Below are 21,940 nucleotides of genomic sequence, written 5' to 3' on the forward strand. Positions count from 1 at the left end.
CTAATTGCTACTGTTGGTTGCTGGGGTTTTTAAGGATAAGCTTGGACAGTTAACTTATAGAGGGGGAGCCATATTTAATATTCTGGATTTAGAGATTTCTGTCTTGTCTCTTAGAAAGCATTACATGTAGTTGATTTCACCATCCTGGGTAGGTGGGGCCCTCCCCTTCCTCGGGGCCTCAGTTCACTTAGGAAGAAATGAGGCTGCTGCCATCTTTATGAACTTCCAGTGGGAATGTCAATTGCTACGGACTACAGCACAGTTCTAGAGCCTAGAGAAGCACTGACCAGAACGGAGCGCAGCAGGGCCTCGCCGCGGCCCCCAGTCCTCCTCTGCTCCAGGGCTGGCCTCTGCGGAGCTGATTGGACAGTGATGTGACTGTCTCACGGGAAGAGTGTGGGCCTGAAGGGACCTTCTGAGTCAGAAATGCTGCCAGAAAAAGCGTCTCCTCCAACCAAACCATCTCAATAAAACCGTTTTAGTTTAAAAGTCATGATTATCCCGTGTCTGCTTTCCCCTGCTTCAGGTAAAAAAAAAAAAAAACCTTTTAAGGGGCCGGGTGCGGTGACTCACACCTGGAATCCCAGCATTTTGGGAGGGCAAGGCGGGAGGATTCTTTGAGCCTAGGAGTTCAAGACCAGCCTGGGCGACATAGCAAGACCCGTCTGTATAAAAAATACAAAAAATTAGCCGGGCTTGGTAGCGCATGCCTGTAGTCTGAGCTACCTGGAAGGCTGAGGCAGGAAAACTGCTTGAACCCAGGAGAAGGTTGCAGTGAGCTGTGACTGCACTACCGTACTCTAGCCTGGGCGAGAGGGAGACCTCGTCTCAAAAAGCAAAAAAAAAAACACAAAACCTTAAAGGACTGACAGCCACAGCTCTTGTTTAATAAGAAGAAACCCCGGCCGGGCATGGTGGCTCATGCCTGTAAACCGAGCACTTTGAGAGGCCGAGGCGGGTGGATCACCTGAGGTCAGGAGTTCAAAATCAGCCTGGCCTAAATGGTGAAACCCTGTCTCTACCAAAAAATAAAAATAAAGAGACCCGGCCGGGCGCGGTGGCTCAAGCCTGTAATCCCAGCACTTTGGGAGGCCGAGGTGGGTGGATCACGAGGTCAAGAGATCGAGACCATCCTGGTCAATATGGTGAAACCCTGTCTCTACTAAAAGTACAAAAAAGCAGCTGGGCATGGTGGCACATGCCTGTAATCCGAGCTACTCAGGAGGCTGAGGCAGGAGAATTGCCTGAACCCAGGAGGCGGAGGTTGCGGTGAGCCGAGATCGCGCCATTGCACTCCAGCCTGGGTAACAAGAGCAAAAACTCCGTCTCAAAAAAAATAAATAAAATAAAATAAAAAAAATAATGAGACCCTGAGAGCATTAGGGCTGCGGATGGGACCTTGGTCTCCAAGTCCAGGTGTCTTTCTGGGATGGCCCAGGGATTCTTCCCTTGAGAAGAAATTATCACGGTAAATTAGGAAATCAGAAAAAACATCTAGAACCCAACTGTCGCCTGCCTGTTACTTCACACCCTGAAGGACTGATTGCACAAACTCAGGAGCAAGTTTCTCTTTCTTTTTGTGAGACGGGAGTCTCACTGTCGCCCAGGCTGGAGTGTAGTGGCGCCATCTTGCCTCACTGCAACCTCCACCTCCCAGCTCCAGGTTCAAGCAATTCTCCTGCCTCAGCGTCCTGAGTAGCTCAGATTACAGGCGTGCGCCACCATGCTTGGCTAATTTTGTATTTTTAGCAGAGATGGGGTTTGGCACGTTGGCCAGGCTGGCCTGGAACCCCTTAACCTCATGTGATCCACCGGCCTTGCCTCCCAGAGTGCTGGGATTACAGGCATGAGCCACTGTACTGAAATGGGCCAGGCATGGTGGCTCACATCTATAATGCCAGCACTTTGGGAGGCTGAGGTGGGAGGATCACTTGAGGCCAGGAGCATGAGACCAGTCCCAGCAATATTGCAAGACCCCATTTCTTTTTTCTGAGATGGAGTCTTGGTCTGTAGCCCAGGCTGGAATGCAGTGGTGTGATCTCGGCTCACCGCAACCTCCACCTCCCAGGTCCTGGTTCAAGCAATTCTCCTGCCTCAGCCTACCGAGCAGCTGGGACTACAGGCACGCGCCACCAAATCCAGCTAATTTTCTGTATTTTTAGTAGAGACGAGGTTTCACCATGTTGGCCAGGCTGGTCTTGAACTCCAGACCTTGTGATCCGCCCACCTCAGCCTCCCAAAATGCTGGGATTACGGGTGTGAGCCACTGCACCCAGTGTGAGACCCCATTTCTACAAAAAATTAAAAAGTTAGCTGGGCATCGTGGTGCATGCCCGTAGTCCCAGCTACTCGAGAGGCCGAGGTGGGAGGATCACTTGAGCCCAGGAGGTCTGAGGCTGCAGTGAGCCATGACTGGCCCACTACACTCTAGCCTGGGCGACAGAGTAACACCCTATCTCAAAAATCAAAACAAATCAAAAACAGAAAAAAAATAGTATCTTACAAAAAAAAAAAAAGGCATTTCTACAAGTTAATATGAAATTCTCTGGGGAATTCTATAGCCAGCGCGAAAGGCACACTCTGGAACATAGGAAAGGCGCCACAGCATTTCCCCAGGGCTCGCTCTCTCAAAGGCTCTCCACTCTGCCACTCTCTCTCAAAGGCTCACCGCCTGGCCACTCTGAGAAGTCGGTCTAAATAGGATATGACAGCAAACCCTGCCCGCACCCCGGGGAAGTGGTCCCTTCAGGCTTCTTGAAGAACTGAGATGAACTAAGTTCATACCCAGGCAGTGTGTGTGACAAAAATAAATAAAAGAAAAAAATAAAAGAAACCAAGATGAGCTCTGGGTCTATGATCTAATCGCCTTTCCTACCTGTAGGCTGCAAAGGCCGGCAGAGACAGGAAGCTGGCTTTCCTCGAGGCTTCACGTGGTCACTTTATTGCCGACAAACAAGGCAAGGCTCAATCAGCTAAAATGTCAACTCGCACACCGACCAGGCACCGCCCTCAGCTTCTCTGGGTCTTTCCGCCCCGCCACCGCGTCACTGAGGCAGAGGCTGAATGCAAACACTGGAGGGGCTCAGAGGGCCCACAAGTAAACATGAAAACCACGGGAGTTTAGTAACTGGTTTTTGTTTTTTTTTTTTTTTACATGGAGTCTCTGTTACCAGGCTGGAGTGCAAGGGTGTGATCTTGGCTCACTGCAACCTCCACCACCTGGGAAAAAGGGATTCTCCTGCCTCTGCCTCCTGAGTAGCTGGGATTACAGGTGCTAGACACCACATCCAGCTAATATTTGTATTTTTAGCAGAGACAGGGTTTCTCCATGTTGGTCAGGCTGGTCTCAAACTCCTGACCTCAGGTGATCCACCCACCTCGGCCTCCCAAAGTGCTAGGATTACAGGCGTGAGCCACCAAGCCCAGCCAGCCATGGGAGTTTAAAGGGCGGTCATGCTGGCTCCAGCCTGAGGCAGCATTTTTCCCCCATCGGAAGACCGAAGCTCTTGCATCTCAGGATAGGGCACCTGTAAGTCGGTCAGCGAAGTCTCTGCTCTAACTGGCCACCGGGGCCATTGTCTTCTGACACAGCCTGGCCAGGAGGCCTGCCATCTGCAAAAGGGAGTTCACTCCTTCTGCTATTTTCATATGAGTGTATCCAATTTCCTGGAAAAAAAAAAAAAAAAAAAAAAAAAAAACCATTCAAATCTGGTTAATAAGTGGGGGAAGTTCTTTTTAAAATCTGAACTGAAAAAATATAAAAACAGAAACAAACTGAAGTAATGGTTTGTTCAAAATCAGCACGAGGAATTCAAACTCCAGCTGGAAAATAAATGCTAAGATGCAATGAATTATGTTTACCTGAAGTTCAATTTATGTCTTCAAAAGATGCTGGTAGTTCTTTCAAGGATACTGTTAAGAAAACGAGGTGGGAGGAAAAAAAGGCCCTGCTAGAGGAAAATATTTACCAAACATCTATCTGATAAAGAACTCCCATCCAGACTATATAAAGAATTCTCAAAAATTCAGTAATAAAGGCTGGGCACAGTGGCTCAGACCCGTAATTCCAGGACTTTGGGAGGCCAGGCAGGAGGATAACTTGAACCCAGGAGTTCAAGACCAGTCTTGGCAATACAGGGAAAACTCATCTCTACCAAAAATACAAAACCTGGCTGCTCTCTAAATAAATAAATAGATTAAAATTAAAATTTAAAATGGGTAGATTTGAAAAGATATTTCATCAAAGTTGATTCTGGATGGCAAACAAGAACATAGAAAATGCTCAGATATTAATTAAGGAAATGCAAACTGAAGCCACTACGAGATCGCATCACACACCTATTAGGTTATTTTTTAATTTTTTTGTTTTTGAGATGGGAGTCTCGGTCTTGTCACTCAGGCTGGAGAGCAGTGGCGCAATCTCGGCTCACTGCAACACCTGCCTCCCAGGTTCAAACAATTTCCCTGCCTTACTCAGCCTCCTGAGTAGCTGGGATTACAGGCATGTACTACCACACCTAGCTAATTTTTGTGTTTTCAGTAGAGATGGGGTTTCACCATACTGGCTGGGCTGGTCTCAAACTCCTGACCTCAAGTGATTCACCCACTTCGGCCTGCAAACTGCTGGAATTACAGGCATGAGCCACAGCATCTGATCATTGCACACCTATTAGAATGGCTTTAAAATGAAACTGAGCACTCCACGTGGTGGCTAGGTTGAGGCTCCTCTGGAATGCTGGTGGGAGGCACGCGCTAGGCCACCTTGGGAAACAGTCTGGGAGCTCCTTATCAAGTAAAATATACACTTACCATTTGCCCAGGCAATTTCAACCTCTAGGAATTTACTTGGGAAAAATAAAAACTTAGTATTTGCATTCACACTAATCCATATATGCAAATGTTTACAGTGGCTTTATTCACAGCCACCACAATCTGTAAACCCAAATGTCCTCCAGCTGGTGAATAGATGAGCAAACTGTGGTACATTCACACAGATGAGCTACCTCTCAGTGATAAAATGGACTGAATTCCCGCCTGCAATCCCAGAACTTTGGGAGACTGAGGTGAGTGCATCACGAGGTCAGGAGTTCCAGACCAGCCTGACCGACATGGTGAAACCCGGTCTCTACTAAAAATATAAAAATTAGCTGGGTGAGGTGACAAGCACCTGGAATCCCAGCTATTCAGGAGGCTGAGGCAGGAGAATCACTTGAACCTGGGAAGCAGAGGTTGCAATGAGCCGAGATCACACCATTGCACTTTAGCCTGGGCAACAGAGTGAGAATCCGTTCCAAAAAAAAAAAAAAAAAAAAGACTGAAGCATGGATAGTGGTACCAACATGTACACATCTGAAAGGCAGTTCTGCTAAAGTGAAAGAAGTCAAATTCACAAGGCTAAGTTCTACATGATCCCAGTTACATGACATTCCAGAAAATTTTATCCCTCCAAGGGAAAGTACATTAGTGGTTTCCAGGTGGCAGGCAGGGAGGATGCTGACTTCAAATGGGCACATTAAGTTTTCTGGGATGACAGATTCTGCATCTTGATTTTGACAGCATTTGCATGACTGAGTACATTTGTCCTGTCCCTAACAGGCTGATTTTTACTCTATGTAAATTAAACCCCAATTAATCTGACCTTAAAAATCAATCAATCAGCTAGGCGTGGTGGCTCACACCTGTAATCCCAGCACTTTGGGAGGTTGAGGCAGGTGGATCACCTGAAGTCAGGAGTTTGAGACCAGCCTGGCCAACATGGTGAACCCCATTTCTACTAAAAATATAAAAAAATAGCTGCGTGTGGTGGTGTGTGCCTATAACCCAGCTACTTGGGAGGCTGAGGCAGGAGAATTGCTTGAACCCAGGAGGCAGAGGTTGCAGCAAGCCGAGATTGCATCAATGCACTCCAGCCTGGCCAACAAGAGCGAGAAACTCCGTCTCAAAACAAAACAAACAAATCAATCGACTGACAAGAGAGCCGCAAATGAAGAAAATCAGAACTGGGTGAAACAAACTTGGCCCAGGACAATCAGCCATGCTGACACAGTGTGGACGTGTGTCCCCTCCCAATCTCATTTGGAATTTGATCCCCAATGTGGGGATGTTTGGGTCATGAAGATCCCACGTGAATGGCCTGGTGCCCACCCCAAGGTAATAAATCGGTTCTGGTTCCCTTAGTTCCCTGGAGAGCTGGCTGTTCGAATGAGCCTGGCACCTCCCTCTGCTCTCTCGGCAGGTGATCTCTGCACGCACAGGCTCCTCCTACTCGCTTCCAACAGGAGCAGAAGTAGCCTGAACCCCTCCCTAGAGGTAGATCTGGCCTCATGCTACGTGTACAGCCTGGAGAACTGAGAGCCAATCAACCTCTTTCCTTTCTAAATCACCCAGTCTCCGGTATTCCTTTATAACAACTAAAAGGGACTAAGACACACCTCCCTCACGCTGCAGCTGGGAACCAGAGAATCTTCTAGGTGCCAGGCCTGTGAGCAAACAAAGCCAAGCCCACCGTCTTGTTTTTTTTGTTTCGAGACAGTCTCGCTCTGCTGCTGCCCAGGCTGGAGTGCAGTGACTCGATCTCAGCTCACTGTAACCTTTGCCTCCCGGGTTCAAGCAATTCTCCTGCCTCAGCCTCTCAAGTAGCTGGGATTATAGGCACGTGCCACCACACCCAGGTAATTTTTATATTTTTAGGAGAGACAGGGTTTCACCATGTTGGTCAGGCTGGTCTGACCTCAGGTGATCTGCCCGCCTCGACCTCCCGAAGTGTTTGGATTACAGGCGTGAGCTACCACACCCGGCCACCATGACCCACATCCTTGAGGACAGCAGCATTCCTAGACTCTCACTGACCTTGATAAACTCCAGTTTCAGGTATTCTGCCATTTGGAAAGTTTTACACACTCGAAAGATGTTGCCAATGATATCTTCTGGTGAGTAGCCCAGATGCCACAGGTGAGCGAGAATCTAGACAAAGGAGACAGAGGAGGCTGCTTAACAACTTGAGACTGCAGGAAGCCATGTGATTCCGAGACTCCACAGCTAGTGGGCATGCCCTTCAGGTCACAGGGGGTACCTTAACTGATTTTCCTGGCAGATACAGAGAGAACTTGGCAAATGTATTTTCGTTTTGATTAAATATTTTTTTTCAATAATATAAAGGAGTCTTGCTATATTGCCCAGGCTGGTCCCAAGTTCCTGGCCTCAAGTAATCCTCCTGCCTCAGCCTCCCAAAGTGCTGGGATTACAGGCACGAGCCGCTGAGGCCAGCCTATTGCAAATGTTTGTTTGTTTATTTATTTATGGGGTAGGGGTGCTGAATGCAAATATTTTAAGTTGTGTTGTAAAATGGTCTACTACCACACTCACATATTCTCTTGATGCGGAGCTCTTAAAACGCTTTATTAATCTGATGACGAAGTACAGCAGAGTCGAAAAAGCAGAACATTCCTCTGCTGGCTTCGCCGGTTGCAGTCACCAGCAAGCCCTGCAGGCCCAGCAAGCCTCCGTCCAGCCTCACCCACCCTGCCCCAAACAGGTTGCAGCGTCTGGAGACAGGCCTTTTTGCTTTTGCTTTGGCCTCTTGGGGTGAACTCAGGGGGCAGAGCAGCTCTGTGTCCATAAATCTGAAGGCTTTCTTCAGGTCCGCTCAGGGATCTGGCCCTGGGTCTCTGCCTGTCTCCTCGCCCTGCACTCCGCTTTCACATTGGGTAGAACTCTGCCCTAAACCCAGTCAACTTCCAGCCCAGTTACTCGGCGGGTAGGCCGAGGGGACCGACGACTGGACCAATGACCCTGAACCAGACAAACGCCATCCCTGTGGCTTGAGGTCACCCGAACCCCAGCCACACCTGCCGGAATCTGCTTACAAGCCCGGTCTCACTGTCAGGCTGGAGTCTTCCTGGACCCTCCTTGCCTGGCTGGCTGGGGGCTGCTGGGTCCCAGAATGCCTGTGCCGATGAGAATGGATGGGGACACCCCTGCTTAACCAGACAGATGGCTTCACTGGAGAAGGAGCTAGGCTGGTCTTTCCTCCTGACTTGTGCTGACAAATTTCTCTGGCAGAGGACATAATTACAGGAGAAAAATACCATTTTGAATTCTAGTTCTACTGCTTTTTTTTTTTCTTTTTGGTGAGACAGAATCTCGTTGTCTCCCAGGCTGGAGTGCAATGGCGAGGTCTCGGCTCACTGCAACCTCCATCTCCCAGGTTTAATCGATTCTCCTGCCTCAGCCTTCCAAAGTGCTGGGACTACAGGTGTGCGGCACCTTGCCCAGCCCGGCTAGTTTTTGTATTTTCAGTACAGATGAGGTTTCACCATGTTAGCTACACTGTCTCAAATTCCTGACCTCAGGTGATCCACCGTGCCTGGCTGTACTGCCTTTTTTTTTTTTTTTTTGAGACGGAGTTTCGCTCTTGTTACCCAGGCTGGAGTGCAATGGCGCGATCTCGGCTCACCGCAACCTCCGCCTCCTGGGTTCAGGCGATTCTCCTGCCTCAGCCTCCTGAGTAGCTGGGATTACAGGCACGCGCCACCATGCCCAGCTAATGTTTTGTATTTTTAGTAGAGACGGGGTTTCACCATGTTGACCAGGATGGTCTCGATCTCTTGACCTTGTGATCCACCCGCCTCGGCCTCCCAAAGTGCTGGGATTACAGGCTTGAGCCACCGCGCCCGGCCTGTACTGCTTTTAAACAATATGATTTAGAACTGGGTGTAGTGACATGTGCCTATAGTCCCAGCTACTTGGGAGAAGCCTGAGGCAGGAGGATCGCCTGAGCCTGAGAGCTTGAAGCTGCAGTGAGCTGTGACCGAGTCACTGCACTCCAGCCTAGGCAGCAGAGCAAGACCCTGTCTCTAAAAAAGTAATAAATACATAAATAAGAAATAAACACGGTGGGATGTGAAGGAGATCTGGCTGGGACATCTGTCACCCTATTGATCGCCAGGGTTGATTTGGCTGACCTGGCTGGCTAGGCGGGTGTCCCCTTTCTCCCTCACCACTCCATGTGCACCCCTCCCGAAGCTGCACGCCCGGTCGAAGAGGACAACTATCCCCAACAGAGGAGGTCCGGTCTTCGGTCAAGGGTATACGAGTAGCTGCGCTCCCCTGCTACAACCTCCAAACGAGCTCTCAAGAAACAAACACAGTGATTTGGGCAAGGAGTTCAGCCTCTCTGAATCAATTTTCACATCAGTAACGTGCACCCAACTTCTAGCATGATTTTTCTTCCAGCTACTTGACAGATTAAGACATAGCATGATATTAATATTTTTTCCCTGGGACAGGGTCTCACTGTCACCCAGGCTGGGGTACAGTGATGCAATCATGGCTCACAGCAGCCTTGACCTCCAGGGCTCGAGAAATCCTCCTGCCTCAGCCTCCCAACTATGATTTTTAATGGTGATTAAAAGTCACTATTAAAAAAATCACAGTGGCCGGGCGCGGTGGCTCAAGCCTGTAATCCCAGCACTTTGGGAGGCCGAGGCGGTGGATCATGAGGTCCAGAGTTCAAGACCATCCTGGTCGACATGGTGAAACCCCATCTCTACTAAAAATACAAAAAAAAAAATTAGCTGGGCGTGGTGGTGCGTGCCTGTAATCCCAGCTACTCAGGAGGCTGAGGCAGGAGAATTGCCTGAACCCAGGAGGCGGAGGTTGTGGTGAGCCGAGATCACGCCACTGCACTCCAGCCTGGGTAACGAGAGCGAAACTCCGTCTCAAAAAAAAAAAAAAAAAAAAAAATCACAGTGATGTGTGTAACATCCCTGGCACCAGAAGGGCTCCCCTGCCCGTTGCCCAAGAAGTGAGAGGTTCGTCTGCGAGGACACGGCGGGGCACGGGGGAAAGGAGGCTGACCTTGTAAGCTTCATCGATGTTGGCGTTCACACAGTGCTGGATCATCTCCTTCACCAGCAGTGGGTGGGGCTCGTCACAGACCTGGCCAAAGGGAAATGAACGCAGTCAGGGGCTGTGAGGGTGGGGGGAACAGCATGAGCGGGGAGACCCTGACAGACCAACTTCCAGGCAATCTCTGGGTCCAGCTTCTCAATCTGCTGTTTCCTTTTGTTTTTTAGATGAGTCTCACGCTGTCACCCAGGCTACAGTACAATAGTGCAATCCCAGCTCACTGCAACCTCAGCCTCCTGGGTTCAAGCGATTCTCCTGTCTCAGCCTCCTGAGTAGTATGCCACCATGCCTGGCTAATTTCCGTATTTTTAGTAGAGACAGGGTTTCACCATGTTGGTCAGGCTGGTCTCGAACTCCTGACCTCGTGATCTACCCACCTCAGCCTCCCAAAGTGCTGGGATTACAGGCATGAGCCACCATGCCCCGCCTACCTGCTGTTTTCATCAAATTCTCCAGCAACCAGAATGAGTTTGGAGAATGCTCCTCTCACCACCAAAGAGAAATGCTTCTAGCACCAGGATGATACATTTCCCAAACGTAAGACAGATGAACAAGAGCGACCAAGGACCTGCGAGGGATGCTGTCCCGTGAGCCGTGAGTCACCTGTCTGAGATCACTCGGCAGGGGGTCACCTGCCCAGAACCACTTGGAATTCACTTTAGAACTAGGAGGTCCTTTGCGCCAATTCTCATCTACACCCTGGAGTAGAAACTGACCTTCCCTGCAGAGGGTCCCCGGCCTCAGCCTGACACCCTAAAGGAGGGGTCCCGCCACTCCAGAAGGAGGGTGGATGGTTCTGGGGCTCTGTCCTCCCCCCAAGCACTCCCCACTGGCATTAGGCTCTGCCTGTGGTACAACGTCAACCCCTAAAGCTTCTCAATGAAAGCCTCCTGATGGCTCCAGAGGGCACCCACACCTGCCCTTGTCTTCTCCCAGCTGAAGCCATGGTTTCCTGAGCCCTCAGTGACCCTACAAGAAAAAACAGGGCCGGGCGCGGTGGCTCAAGCCTGTAATCCCAGCACTTCGGGAGGCCGAGGCGGGTGGATCACGAGGTCAAGAGACCGAGACCATCCTGGTCAACATGGTGAAACCCCGTCTCTACTAAAAATACTAAAAAAATTAGCTGGGCATGGTGGCACGTGCCTGTAATCCCAGCTACTCAGGAGGCTGAGGCAGGAGAATTGCCTGAACCCAGGAGGCGGAGGTTGCGGTGAGCCGAGATCGCGCCATTGCACTCCAGCCTGGGCAACAAGAGCAAAACGCCATCTCAAAAAAAAAAAAAACAAAAAAAAACAGGCCCCAGACCATCACCCCTGTTTCTGAGCGGGCTTCCCTTTCCTAAGTGGCCTTGGAAACACATTAACTGCCCAGGTGCACCCAGATGCTTTGAAAATAGCTTGTCTGTTGTCCACAAACCCAGTAAGAAAAGAGCTCTAGACTGAAAGCTTAGACAACCGTTCCCAGTTTCTACCCCCAAATCAGGGAAATTAGTCTCCCAAGTGGCATTTAGACGCCAAGTTATCAGGACACAGAAGCAGTTTTCAAAAGAATTCCCAAGAGAAAAATGCTTTGCAGACATGGGGAGTGAGAGGTCTTTTCCTCAGCCTGGCTTTGAGGTTGTTACCTACCCTCCACGAGCAGAAGTGGGAAGCAGGGCACGGCACTGCAAAAAATCCCGGTGTGAGGGGTCTGAAGGCTGCTGGGGAGCAGCACGGTGCTCCTGTCTGCCCTTTAGGGACCAGGGGATCCCCTGGGCCCGTGTCATCACCCACAGTATGATGGGAAGAACCTCTGTGCAGGGAAGTTGCTGGGATCCAATAAGACGCGTCGGAAATTGCCCAGGCCTGGGTATGAGGCATCAGTGATCCTCCCTCACCCACGACATGCAAGTGACGTTCCAGGTCCCCCTACCCCCAGCTCTTCCGCTTGTGCAGCAAAAGCAGCGACAGAGAGGACAGACGGGAGCAGGGCGGGCTCCCTGGCAGCCACCAGAGCAGCCAGGTGTCCTTCCCCACTGCCAGCCCAGCCCCACTGAGCCCCTCGGGGAAGCAGGGCTTCTGCTGACTGTGCCGCCCACACCAGTGCTCGTACCTTGAACACGTTCTCACTGTTAATGAAGCCAAAGCCTGAGAAGGTAGACTGCAGGTTGTTCAGCGCCTGTTCAGGAGCAAACACATGTCAATCGTGATTTTTATTTTTATTTTCTAAAAATTTATTTATTTATTTATTTTTGGGGGCACAGGCGGGTAGAGACAGGTTCTTGCTATGTTGCCCAGGCTGGTCTTAAACTCCTGGTCTCAAGTACAGGTGTTTGAGCCACCACATCAGGCCAAGGGTGCTTTTTTTTTTTTTTTTTTGAGACAGATTCTCACTCTGTCGCCCAAAGTGGAGTGCAGTGGCATGATCTCAGCTCACTGCAACCTCCACCTCCCAGGTTCAAGTGATTCTCCTGCCTCGGCCTCCCAAGTAGCTGGGATTACAGGCGCCCGCCACTACGCCTGGCTAATTTTTATATTTTCTTAGTAGAGATGGGGTTTCACCATGTTGGCCAGGCTGGTCTTGAACTCCTGACCTCAGGTGATCCGCCCACCTCATCCCTTCCCCGTGTCTCTTCTTGGAGTCCCAGCAAGATAGTCCACTGTCCCAGGAGGGTGCCAGGTCTCCCTCCCTTAATCTGGCTGTGCCTTGTGCAGCTGTGACTTCCCTCCCCTTCCCCGTGGAAGGGGCATGGCAGGCCCAGGACACCCACACCTGGTTGGTAGCGGCCCACATACCTGCCTCATGTCTCCCTGTGCCGTGAAGATGATGGCTTCCAGGCCGTCATCAGTGTGGGGCACCCTCTCCTTTTCGATAACACTCATCAGCCTGGTGAGGATCTGGGCATCGGTCAGCTTCGTGTAGCGGAGGACAGCGCAGCGGGACTGAATGGGCTCTGAAGAGAGACGGGGCGGCAGTGAGGCTTCCCTGCAGAGGCCCGGGTTACCCTGCTAACTCTGCAGTTACAAGGCTGTAGCTGCACAATCCACACAGCCCCAAGTACTCAATGGAGACTTGGCAGGCTGGGCACCTTGGCTCACGCCTGAATCCTAGCACTTTGGGAGGCTGAGGCGGGAGGATCACTTGAGGTTGGGAGTTCAAGACCAGCCTGGCCAACAAGGTGAAAACCCATCTCTACTAAAAATACAAAAATTAGTCAGGTGTGGTGGCTCATGCCTGCAATCCCAGCTACTTGGGAGGCTACAGCAGGAGAATCGCGTGAGACGGAAGGCGGAGGCTGCAGTCAGCCAAGATCGCACCACTGCACTTCAGCCTGGACGACAGTGAGACTGTGTCTCAAAATAAAAAAGAGAGACACAGACAAAACAGGGTGACATGTCAAGGTATCAATGAATAAGCAATGAGAGAGGTCTCAGCTGGCACTACCTGGCATGGCCTTGGCTAGCCACAGCTTCCAGATGGGGAAATGATCCTCCAGTAGAGACACATCCATGTGCCACAAGCCCTCAGGTAAGTCAGCCCTGGCCCAGGTGGACTCTGGAATTGCTGTGTGCTGGACATAGCCCTTCTGGGCACATGACAATTCATTCTGAATGGGCCATCCCCTGTTTCTTTTGTTTTGTTTAAAGACAGGGTTTTGCTATGTTGCCCAGGCTGGTCTCGAACTCCTGGCCTCAAGCAGTCCTCCTGCCTTGGCCTCCCAAAGTGCAGGGATTACAGGTGTGGGCCACCACACCTGGGCGGCTTTTTTTTTCCCCGAGACGGAGTCTCACTCTGTTGCTCAGGCTGGAATGCAGTGGTGTGATCTTGGCTCACTGCAACCTCCACCTCTAGGTTCAAGTGATTCTCCTGTCACAGCCTCCTGAGGAGCTGGGATTACAGGTGCACGCTATCATGCCTAGCTAATCATTGTATTTTTAGTAGAAACAGGGTTTTACCATGTTGGCCAGGCTCGCCTCAAACTCCTGACCTCCTGTGATCCACATGCCTTGGCCTCCCAAAGTGCTGGGATTACAGGCGTGAGCCACCATGCCTGACCAAATCAAGAACTTGGAATGCACTTTTCTCCCCTTCATTGCTGCCATCTGGAAGGCGGAGAATACTTCTCATTTAACTTTTCGAGTTCTCCACTAGCATGGTGCCTGGCAGTTACTAAGAACAGTGTTTGGTGAATGGCTGAATGAATCAATGCACAAATCAGTGCGATGTGGGGAAGGGAAAAGAATGCAAATGATTCCCTGGGAGCCCTGCCGGGGCTGGTGGCCATGACCCTGTGGGCATCACATTAGCTAATGTGCCTGTTTGCAGCAGAGGCCTGAGAAGGGGGATCTCAGATGGATGAGCTTATTCGGCTGAACTTCAGCAGCACAGAATTGAGGCAAAGAAAGCGGAGAGAGTGATGAGAAATGAAAGCTGTGCAGGCGGCTTGTGTCAGAAGGACGGGCCAGGCGCGGTGGCTCACACCTGTAATACCAGCACTTTGGGAGGCCACGGCGGGTGGACCACTTGAGGCCAGGAGTTCTAGACCAGTCTGGGCAACATGGTGAAATCCTGTCTCTACGAAAAACACAAAATTAGCCAGGCGTGGTGGTGTGTGTCTGTAATCCCAGCTAGTTTTGAGGCTGAGGCAGGAGAATCACTTGAATCTGGGAGGTGGAGGTTTCAGTGAGCTAAAACTGCACCACTGCACTCCCGCCTGGGCAACAGAGCGAGACTCTGTCTAAAAAAAGAGAAAGAGAAGGATGTGAAACCAGCAGGAAGCTGACAAACTAGAGCACTCCTGGGACTTGGGGCGGGAGGTTTCAAAGCTGAGAAAGGAGATGGCCTGCAGGGAGGGAGGGAGCCGGAGGGCATATAGCAAGGTCAGAGAGAAGGCTGACTGCAGGATTTGAGAGAGGAGCTTCCTGGAGGCAACAAATTCCACCGTGTAGATACTGCCTATGCCAAGTGCTCAGAGCACGTGAAAAGCAGGCGACGGTATCCGGACAGCAACAGTGATTGTGACACGCTGCGCGGGATACCAACAACGTCCTGGGTGCCTCTAAGAGGGCAAGAGGGAGGCAGACCTGGGGCTCCAATCCCAGCTGCTCTCGAACGTGGCTCTGGCGGCGGGTAAACTACTCCACCTCTCCAAGCTCGTTTTCCCTTTTTTTTCTCTTTAGATCCTAAACATCAGGATCGGCTCCAGTTTTCTCATCTCTCAAGCGAAGCTAGTAACACCTTGTCATAGGATTATATAAAATTAAATTTAAAAGTTGAGGCCGGGCGCTGTGGCTCTTGCCTGTAATCCCAGCATTCTGGGAGGCAAGGGCGGGCAGATCACAAGGTCAGGAGTTCAGGACCATCCTGGCCAACATGGGGAAACTCCACCTCTACTAAAAAATACAAAAATCAGCTGGGTATAGTGGTGGATGCCTGTTATCCCAGCTACTTAGGAGGCTGAGGCAGGAGAATCACTTGAACCCGGGAGGCAGAGGCTGCAGTGAGCCGAGATTGCACCACTGCACTCCAGCGTGGCGACAGAGCAAGACGCTGTCTCAAAAAGAAAATAGTAAGATAAATAAATAGAAGTTGATTATATTGGAAAACATGTTGTGCATAATATATACAATTTTTGTCAATTACAAAAATTAAATTTAAAAACTTGATTATATAGTGTTTGGCCCATGCTATGCAATCAGAAAGTCCCTACCCGTCCAGTGCTAGAGAGCCGAGGTGTGGTCAGGTGCAGTGGCTCACGCCTGTAATTCCAGCACTTTGGGAGGCCAAGGTAGGTGGATCACTTGTGATCAGCAGTTTGTTTGAGACCAGCCTGGCCAACACAGTAAAACCCCATCTCTACTGAAAAAAAAAAAACAAAAATTAGCCGGGGTGGTACTGTGTGCCTGCCATTCCAGCTACTTGAGAGGCTGAAGCACAAGGATTGCTTGAACCTTGGAGATGGAGGCTGCAATGATCCGAGATCGCGTCATGACACTCCAGCCTGGGCGACGGAGTGAGACTTTGTCTCAAAAAAACAAAAACCAAAAAACCTAGGTGTGGTGGCATAAGCCTATGGTGTCAGCTACTGGGAGGCTGAGGCAGGAAGAGCACTTGAGCACAGGAGTTTGAGGCTGCAGTGAGCCGTGATGGCACCACTGCTTTCCAGCCTGAGTGAAGAGGGAGACCACATCCACAGAAAAGAAAAAAAGCCCGGTGAGCACCAGGTGCACCCCAGCCACCCGGAGCTTCCACTCACCAATGATCTTATCCGAAGCGTTACATGCAAGGGCAAAGCGAGTAGTTTTGGAGTAGATTTCCATGGTTCTCCTCAAGGCTTGCTGGGCTCCATCAGTCATGCTGAGAAAAAAAACACAGATTTGCAAGTGGGACCCAGGGTCCATACGACCCAAATCACTCCCCATACAAAAACCCAGGACCTAAGACATGTCTGATGTCCTACACGAGGGTCTCATCGGAAGTACACAGGCCACCCCTCTAATGCTAAAACCAGCAGGCTGCTCTCTCAAAGACTGCTCAAACAGCATTTAGTACCTACAGCATCAGAACCACCCTCAAGTAAAACTCATGAAAACCACCATCTACAGTGGCTGCCATCACACTTGTGGGAACTGCTGCTCTCTCCAGCCCTTCATGACATTAAATGCAAGAGAATAGTCACAGGGTGGGCAAGGTGGCTCACGCCTATAATCCCAGCACTTTGGGAGGCCGAGGTGGGCGAATCATGAGTTCAGGAGTTCGAGACCAGCCAGGTCAACATGGTAAAGCCTTGTCTCTACTAAAAATACAAAAATTACACAGGTGTGGTGGTGAGCGCCTGTAATCCCAGCTACTCGGGAGGCTGAGGCAGGAGAACTGCTTGAATCTGGGAGCGGAGGGTGCAGTGAGCTACGATGGTGCCATAGCACCATCTTTTTCCTCTGTCTCCAAAGAAAAAAAAGAGACAGGATCTTGCTTTCGCCTAGGCTGTAGCTCAACAGTGCAATCACAGTTCACTGCAGCCTTGAATTCCTGGGTTCAAGCAATCTTCCACCTCAAGAGGCTGATGTGAGAGGATCATTTGAGACCAGGAGTTCAAGACCAGTCTGGGCAACACAGTGAGACCTCTATTTCTAAAAAAAAAAAAAGTTTAAAATTACAAAAAAGCCTATGCTTACAAGCATGAGCCACCAAGCCTGACCTCAAATTTTTCATTTATACCAACCACAGTGTTGTGATGGTTGCACACCATTGTGACTGTACTAAATGCCACCGAATTATACACTTAAAAATTGTTAAATCCAAGATGGTCGATTAGGAGCAACTCAGGATTGCAGCTCCTAGCAAAAGTGTGGAGGGTGAGTGGACGCCGCATTTCCAGGCGGATTTTTATTGCCCATAGACCAGGAGATTCCCAGGTGGAGGAGCCCCACGGGTGGCCAGCATGGCTGTTTTGGCCAGTGCGGCGGGTCTCTGCACAAAATACACGGGTCCTAGCGCTGCTTTACAGGCGACTGGAGCTACTAGGAGACAGAGTCGCCCATTCGACGGATAAAAAGGGGACTGAAACAGGGAGCCAGGCCAGGAGATTCCCAGGCAAAAAAGTGCCACCAATCTCTGCTCGGCTGTTTCAGCCGGTGCAGTGGGTCGCCACACGGGAAATCACACAGATCCCAGTGCCTTTTCAACAGGCAACTGGAACACCTGGGAGACAGAGTCGCCATTTAACTGGGGAAAAATAAAGGGGCGGGGGGGGTCTGAGGCAGGCAGCCAGGTGATCAGGCACGGCTGGTCCCATCCCCACAGAAAAACAGCAACCAGAAACGCTCTGGATTGAGAGTTTCACAGCAAGCACAGCTGAACCCGGGATGGTCCAGCTCTGTGGGGGAGGGGCGTCTGCCATTACCGAGGCACTCCACCACTATGGAGGTAGTCCGCCATTGCTGAGGCAGCCTGCCACTACAGAGAGTGTCTGCCATTACAGAGGTGGGCTGCCACTGCCAAGGCAGTTCTAACTACACCCGTATAAACAGGACTGCAGGGAAGTTCACACGACAGCTGGGCGGAGCCCACAGCAGCTCAGCAAAGGCTCTGCAGGCAGACAGTGACTAGGCTGCCTCCTCGCTGGGCAGGGCAGCCCTGAAAAAAGGCAGCAGCATGACAGAACTCACAAATAAATCCCCAGCTCCCTGGGACAGAGCACCTGGGAGAAAAAAAAAAGGCGTTTATGAGTTCTGCTGCAGCAGACTTAAATGGTACCTGCCCAGCAGCTCTGATTGAACAGAGCTCACAGCTCAGCACCTGAGCTCCTATAAGGGACAGACTGTCTCCTCAAGCAGCTCCCTGACCCCCGTATATCCAAAGAGTCATCTCGTAAAGGAGAGCTCAGACTGATATCTGGCGAGTATGCTTCTGGGACAAAGATAGCAGAAGAAACTGGCAGCAGCCCTTACTGTTCTGCAGCTGCTACAGGCGATCCCCAGGCAAGCAGGGCCTGGAGTGGACTTCAGCAGTCCTACAGCAGAGGGGCCTGAATGTTAGAAGGAAAACTAAGAAGCAGGAAGAAATAACTTCATCATCAACAAACCGGACGCCCACTCAGAGACCCAATCTGAAAGTCAACATCTACAAAGACGACAGGTAGATAAATTCACAAAGATGGGAAGAAACCAGCACAAAAAGGATGAAAACACCCAAAACCAGAATGCCTCTCCTCCTACAAGGGATCACGACTCCTCACCAGCAAGGGAACAAGGCTGGATGGAGAATGAGTGTGACGAATCGACAGAATCAGGCTTTGGAAGGTGGGTAATAAGAAACTTCCCTGAGCTAAAAGAACATGTTCTAACCCAATGCAAAGAAATTAGGAACCTTGAAAAAAGATTTGACGAAATGCTAACGAGAATAAACAACTTAGAGAGGAATGTAAGTGAATTCATGGAGCTGAAAAACACAACACGAGACCTTCACGAAGTATGCACAAGTTTCAACAGCTGAATTGACCAAGCAGAAGAAAGGGTATCAGAGGTCAAAGAGCAACTCAAGGAAATAAAACGAGAAGGCAAGATTAGAGAAAAAAGGGTAAAAAGGAATGAACAAAGTCTCCAAGAAACGTGGGACTATGTGAAAAAACCTAATCTACATTTAATAGGTGTACCTGAATGTAACAGACAGAATGAATCCAAGCTGGAAAATACTCTTCAGGATATTATCCAGGAAAACTTCCCCAACCTAGCAAGGCAGGCAAACATTCAAGTCCAGGAAATACAGAGAAGACCACAAAAATATTCCTCAAGAAGAGCAACCCCAAGGCACATAATTGTCAGATTCACCAGGGTTGAAATGAAGGAGAAAATGCTAAGGGCAGCCAGAGAGAAAGGTCAGGTTACTCACAAAGGAAAGCCTATCAGATTCACAGCAGATCTCTCAGCAGAAAACCTACAAGCCAGAAGACAGTGGGGGCCAATATTCAACATCCTTAAAGAAAAGAACTTTTTAGCTGGGCATGGTGGTGCGTGCCTGTAATCCCAGCTACTCAGGAGGCTGAGGCAGGAGAATTGCCTGAACCCAGGAGGCGGAGGTTGCGGTGAGCCGAGATGGCGCCATTGCACTCCAGCCTGGGTAACAAGAGCGAAACTCTGTCTCAAAAAAAAAAAAAAAAAAAAAAAAAAAAAAGAAAAGAACTTTCAACCCAGAATTTCATATCCAGCCAAACTAAGCTTCATAAGTGAAGGAGAAATAAAATCCTTACAAACAAGCGATTACTCAGAGATTTCATCACCACCAGGTCTGCTTTACAAGAGCTCCTGAAAGAAGCACAAAACATAGAAAGGAACAACCAGTACCAGCCACTGCAAAAACAAACCAAATGGTAAAGAGCATCGACACAATAAAGAAACTGTGTCAACTAATAGGCAAAACAACCAGCTAGCATCAAAATGGCAGGATTAAATTCACAAATCACAGTATTAACCCTAAATGTAAATGGGCTAAAAGCCCCAATCAAAAGACACAGACTGGCAAATTGGATAAAAAGCCAAAACCCATCAGTGTGCTATATCCAGGAAACCCATCTCACATGCAAGGACACACAAAGTCTCAAAATAAAGGGATGGAGGAAGATTTACCAAGCAAATGGAGAGCAAAAAAACAGCAGGAGTTGCAATTCTCGTCTCTGATAAAATAGACTTTAAAGCAACAAAGATCAAAAGAGACAAAGAAAGACATTACATAATGGTAAAAGGATCAATGCAACAAGAAGAGCTAACGATCCTAAATATATACGCACTCAATACAGGAGCACACAGATACATAAGGCAAGTTCTTATTGACTTACAAACAGACTTAGACTCCCACACAATAATAGTGGGAGACTTTAACACCCCATTGTCCCCACTGACAATATTAGATCAACGAGACAGAAAATTAACAAGGATATCCAGGACTTGAACTCAGATCTGAACCAAGCAAACCTAAAAGACATTTACAGAACTCTCCACCCCAAATCCATAGAATATACATTCTTCTCATCACCATATCATACCTACTCTAAAATTGACCACATAATTGGAAGTAAATCACTCCTCAGCAAATGCAAAAGAATGGAAATCATAACAAACAGTCTCTCTGACCACAGTGCAATCAAGTTAGAACTCAGAATTCAGAAACTAACTCAGAACCGCATAGCTTCATGGAAACTGAACAACTGGCTCTTGAATGTTGATTGGATAAACAATGAAGTGAAGGCAGAAATAAAGATGTTCTTTGAAACCAATGAGAAAGAAGACACAACATACCAGAATCTCTGGGACACATTTAAAGCAGTGTCTAGAAGAAAATACATAGCAATAAATGTCCACATGAGAAGCAAGGAAAGATCTAAAATCAACACCCTATCATCAAAATTGAAAGAGCTAGGGGAGCAAGACCAAAAAAACTCAAAACCTAGCAGAAGACAAGAAACAACTACGATCAGAGCAGAACTGAAGGAGACAGAGACACAAAAAATCCTTCAAAAAAACCAATAAATCCAGGAGCTGGTTTTTCAAAAAGATCAACAAAATAGACCACTGGCCAGATTAATAAAAAAGAGAAGAGAGAATAATCAAATTGATGCAATAAAAAACGATAAAGGGGATATCACCACAGATTCCACAGAAATAAAAACCATCGGCCGGGCGCGGTGGCTCACGCCTATAATCCCAGCACTTTGGGAGGCCGAGGCGGGTGGATCACAAGGTCGAGAGATCGAGACCAACCTGGTCAACATGGTGAAACCCCGTCTCTACTAAAAATACTAAAAATCAGCTGGGCATGGTGGCGTGTGCCTGTAATCCCAGCTACTCAGGAGGCTGAGGCAGGAGAATTGCCTGAACCCGGGAGGCGGAGGTTGCGATGAGCCAAGATCGCACCATTGCACTCCAGCCTGGGTAACAAGAGCGAAACTCCGTCTCAAAAAAAAAAATAAATAAAATAAAAAAAAAGGAAGAAAGAAAAACCATCATCAGAGATTATTACAAACAACTCTATGCAAATAAACTAGTAAACCTGGAAGAAATGGATAAATTCCTGGACACCTGCACCCTCCCAAGCCTAAACTAGGAAGAACTCGAAACCCTGAATAGACCAGTAACAAGGGCTGAAGTTGAGGCAGCAATTAAGAGCCTACTAACCAAAAAAAGCCCAGGTCCAGATGGGTTCATAGCTGAATTCTACCACACATACAAAGAGGAGCTGATACCATTCCTTCTGAAACGATTCCAAACAATCCAAAAAGAGGGAATCCTTCCCACATCATTTTATGAGACCAGCATCATCCTGATACCAAAACCCGGCAAAGACTCAGCAAGAAAAGAAAACTTCAGGCCAATATCCATGATAAACATAGATGCTAAAATCTTCAATAAAATACTGGCAAACTGATTGCAACAGCACATCAAAAAGCTTATCCACCGCCGGGCGCGGTGGCTCAAGCCTGTAATCCCAGCACTTTGGGAGGCCGAGGCGGGTGGATCACGAGGTCGAGAGATCGAGACCATCCTGGTCAACATGGTGA

The 21,940-nt window shown here is 49.2% G+C and overlaps 1 protein-coding gene across 1 annotated transcript in view; it reads right to left on the reverse strand.

Moving 5' to 3' along the window:
- Positions 1-3,131: 3,131 nt before the first annotated feature.
- The window catches only part of RFC2 (replication factor C subunit 2), a 35,484-nt gene continuing 16,675 nt past the window's right edge, over positions 3,132-21,940 (reverse strand). The window contains exons 6-11 of the mRNA XM_039460740.2: positions 16,145-16,245; positions 12,684-12,841; positions 12,001-12,066; positions 9,859-9,939; positions 6,850-6,963; positions 3,132-3,666 (exon numbers count right to left, since the gene is read on the reverse strand). Coding sequence (XP_039316674.2) covers positions 3,556-3,666; positions 6,850-6,963; positions 9,859-9,939; positions 12,001-12,066; positions 12,684-12,841; positions 16,145-16,245 — 631 coding nt within the window. The 3' untranslated portion in view covers positions 3,132-3,555. The remainder of the gene's footprint in view (positions 3,667-6,849; positions 6,964-9,858; positions 9,940-12,000; positions 12,067-12,683; positions 12,842-16,144; positions 16,246-21,940) is intronic.

This window comes from Saimiri boliviensis, chromosome 20 (genome assembly GCF_048565385.1).
Source record: "Saimiri boliviensis isolate mSaiBol1 chromosome 20, mSaiBol1.pri, whole genome shotgun sequence".
Lineage (NCBI taxonomy): Eukaryota > Metazoa > Chordata > Mammalia > Primates > Cebidae > Saimiri > Saimiri boliviensis.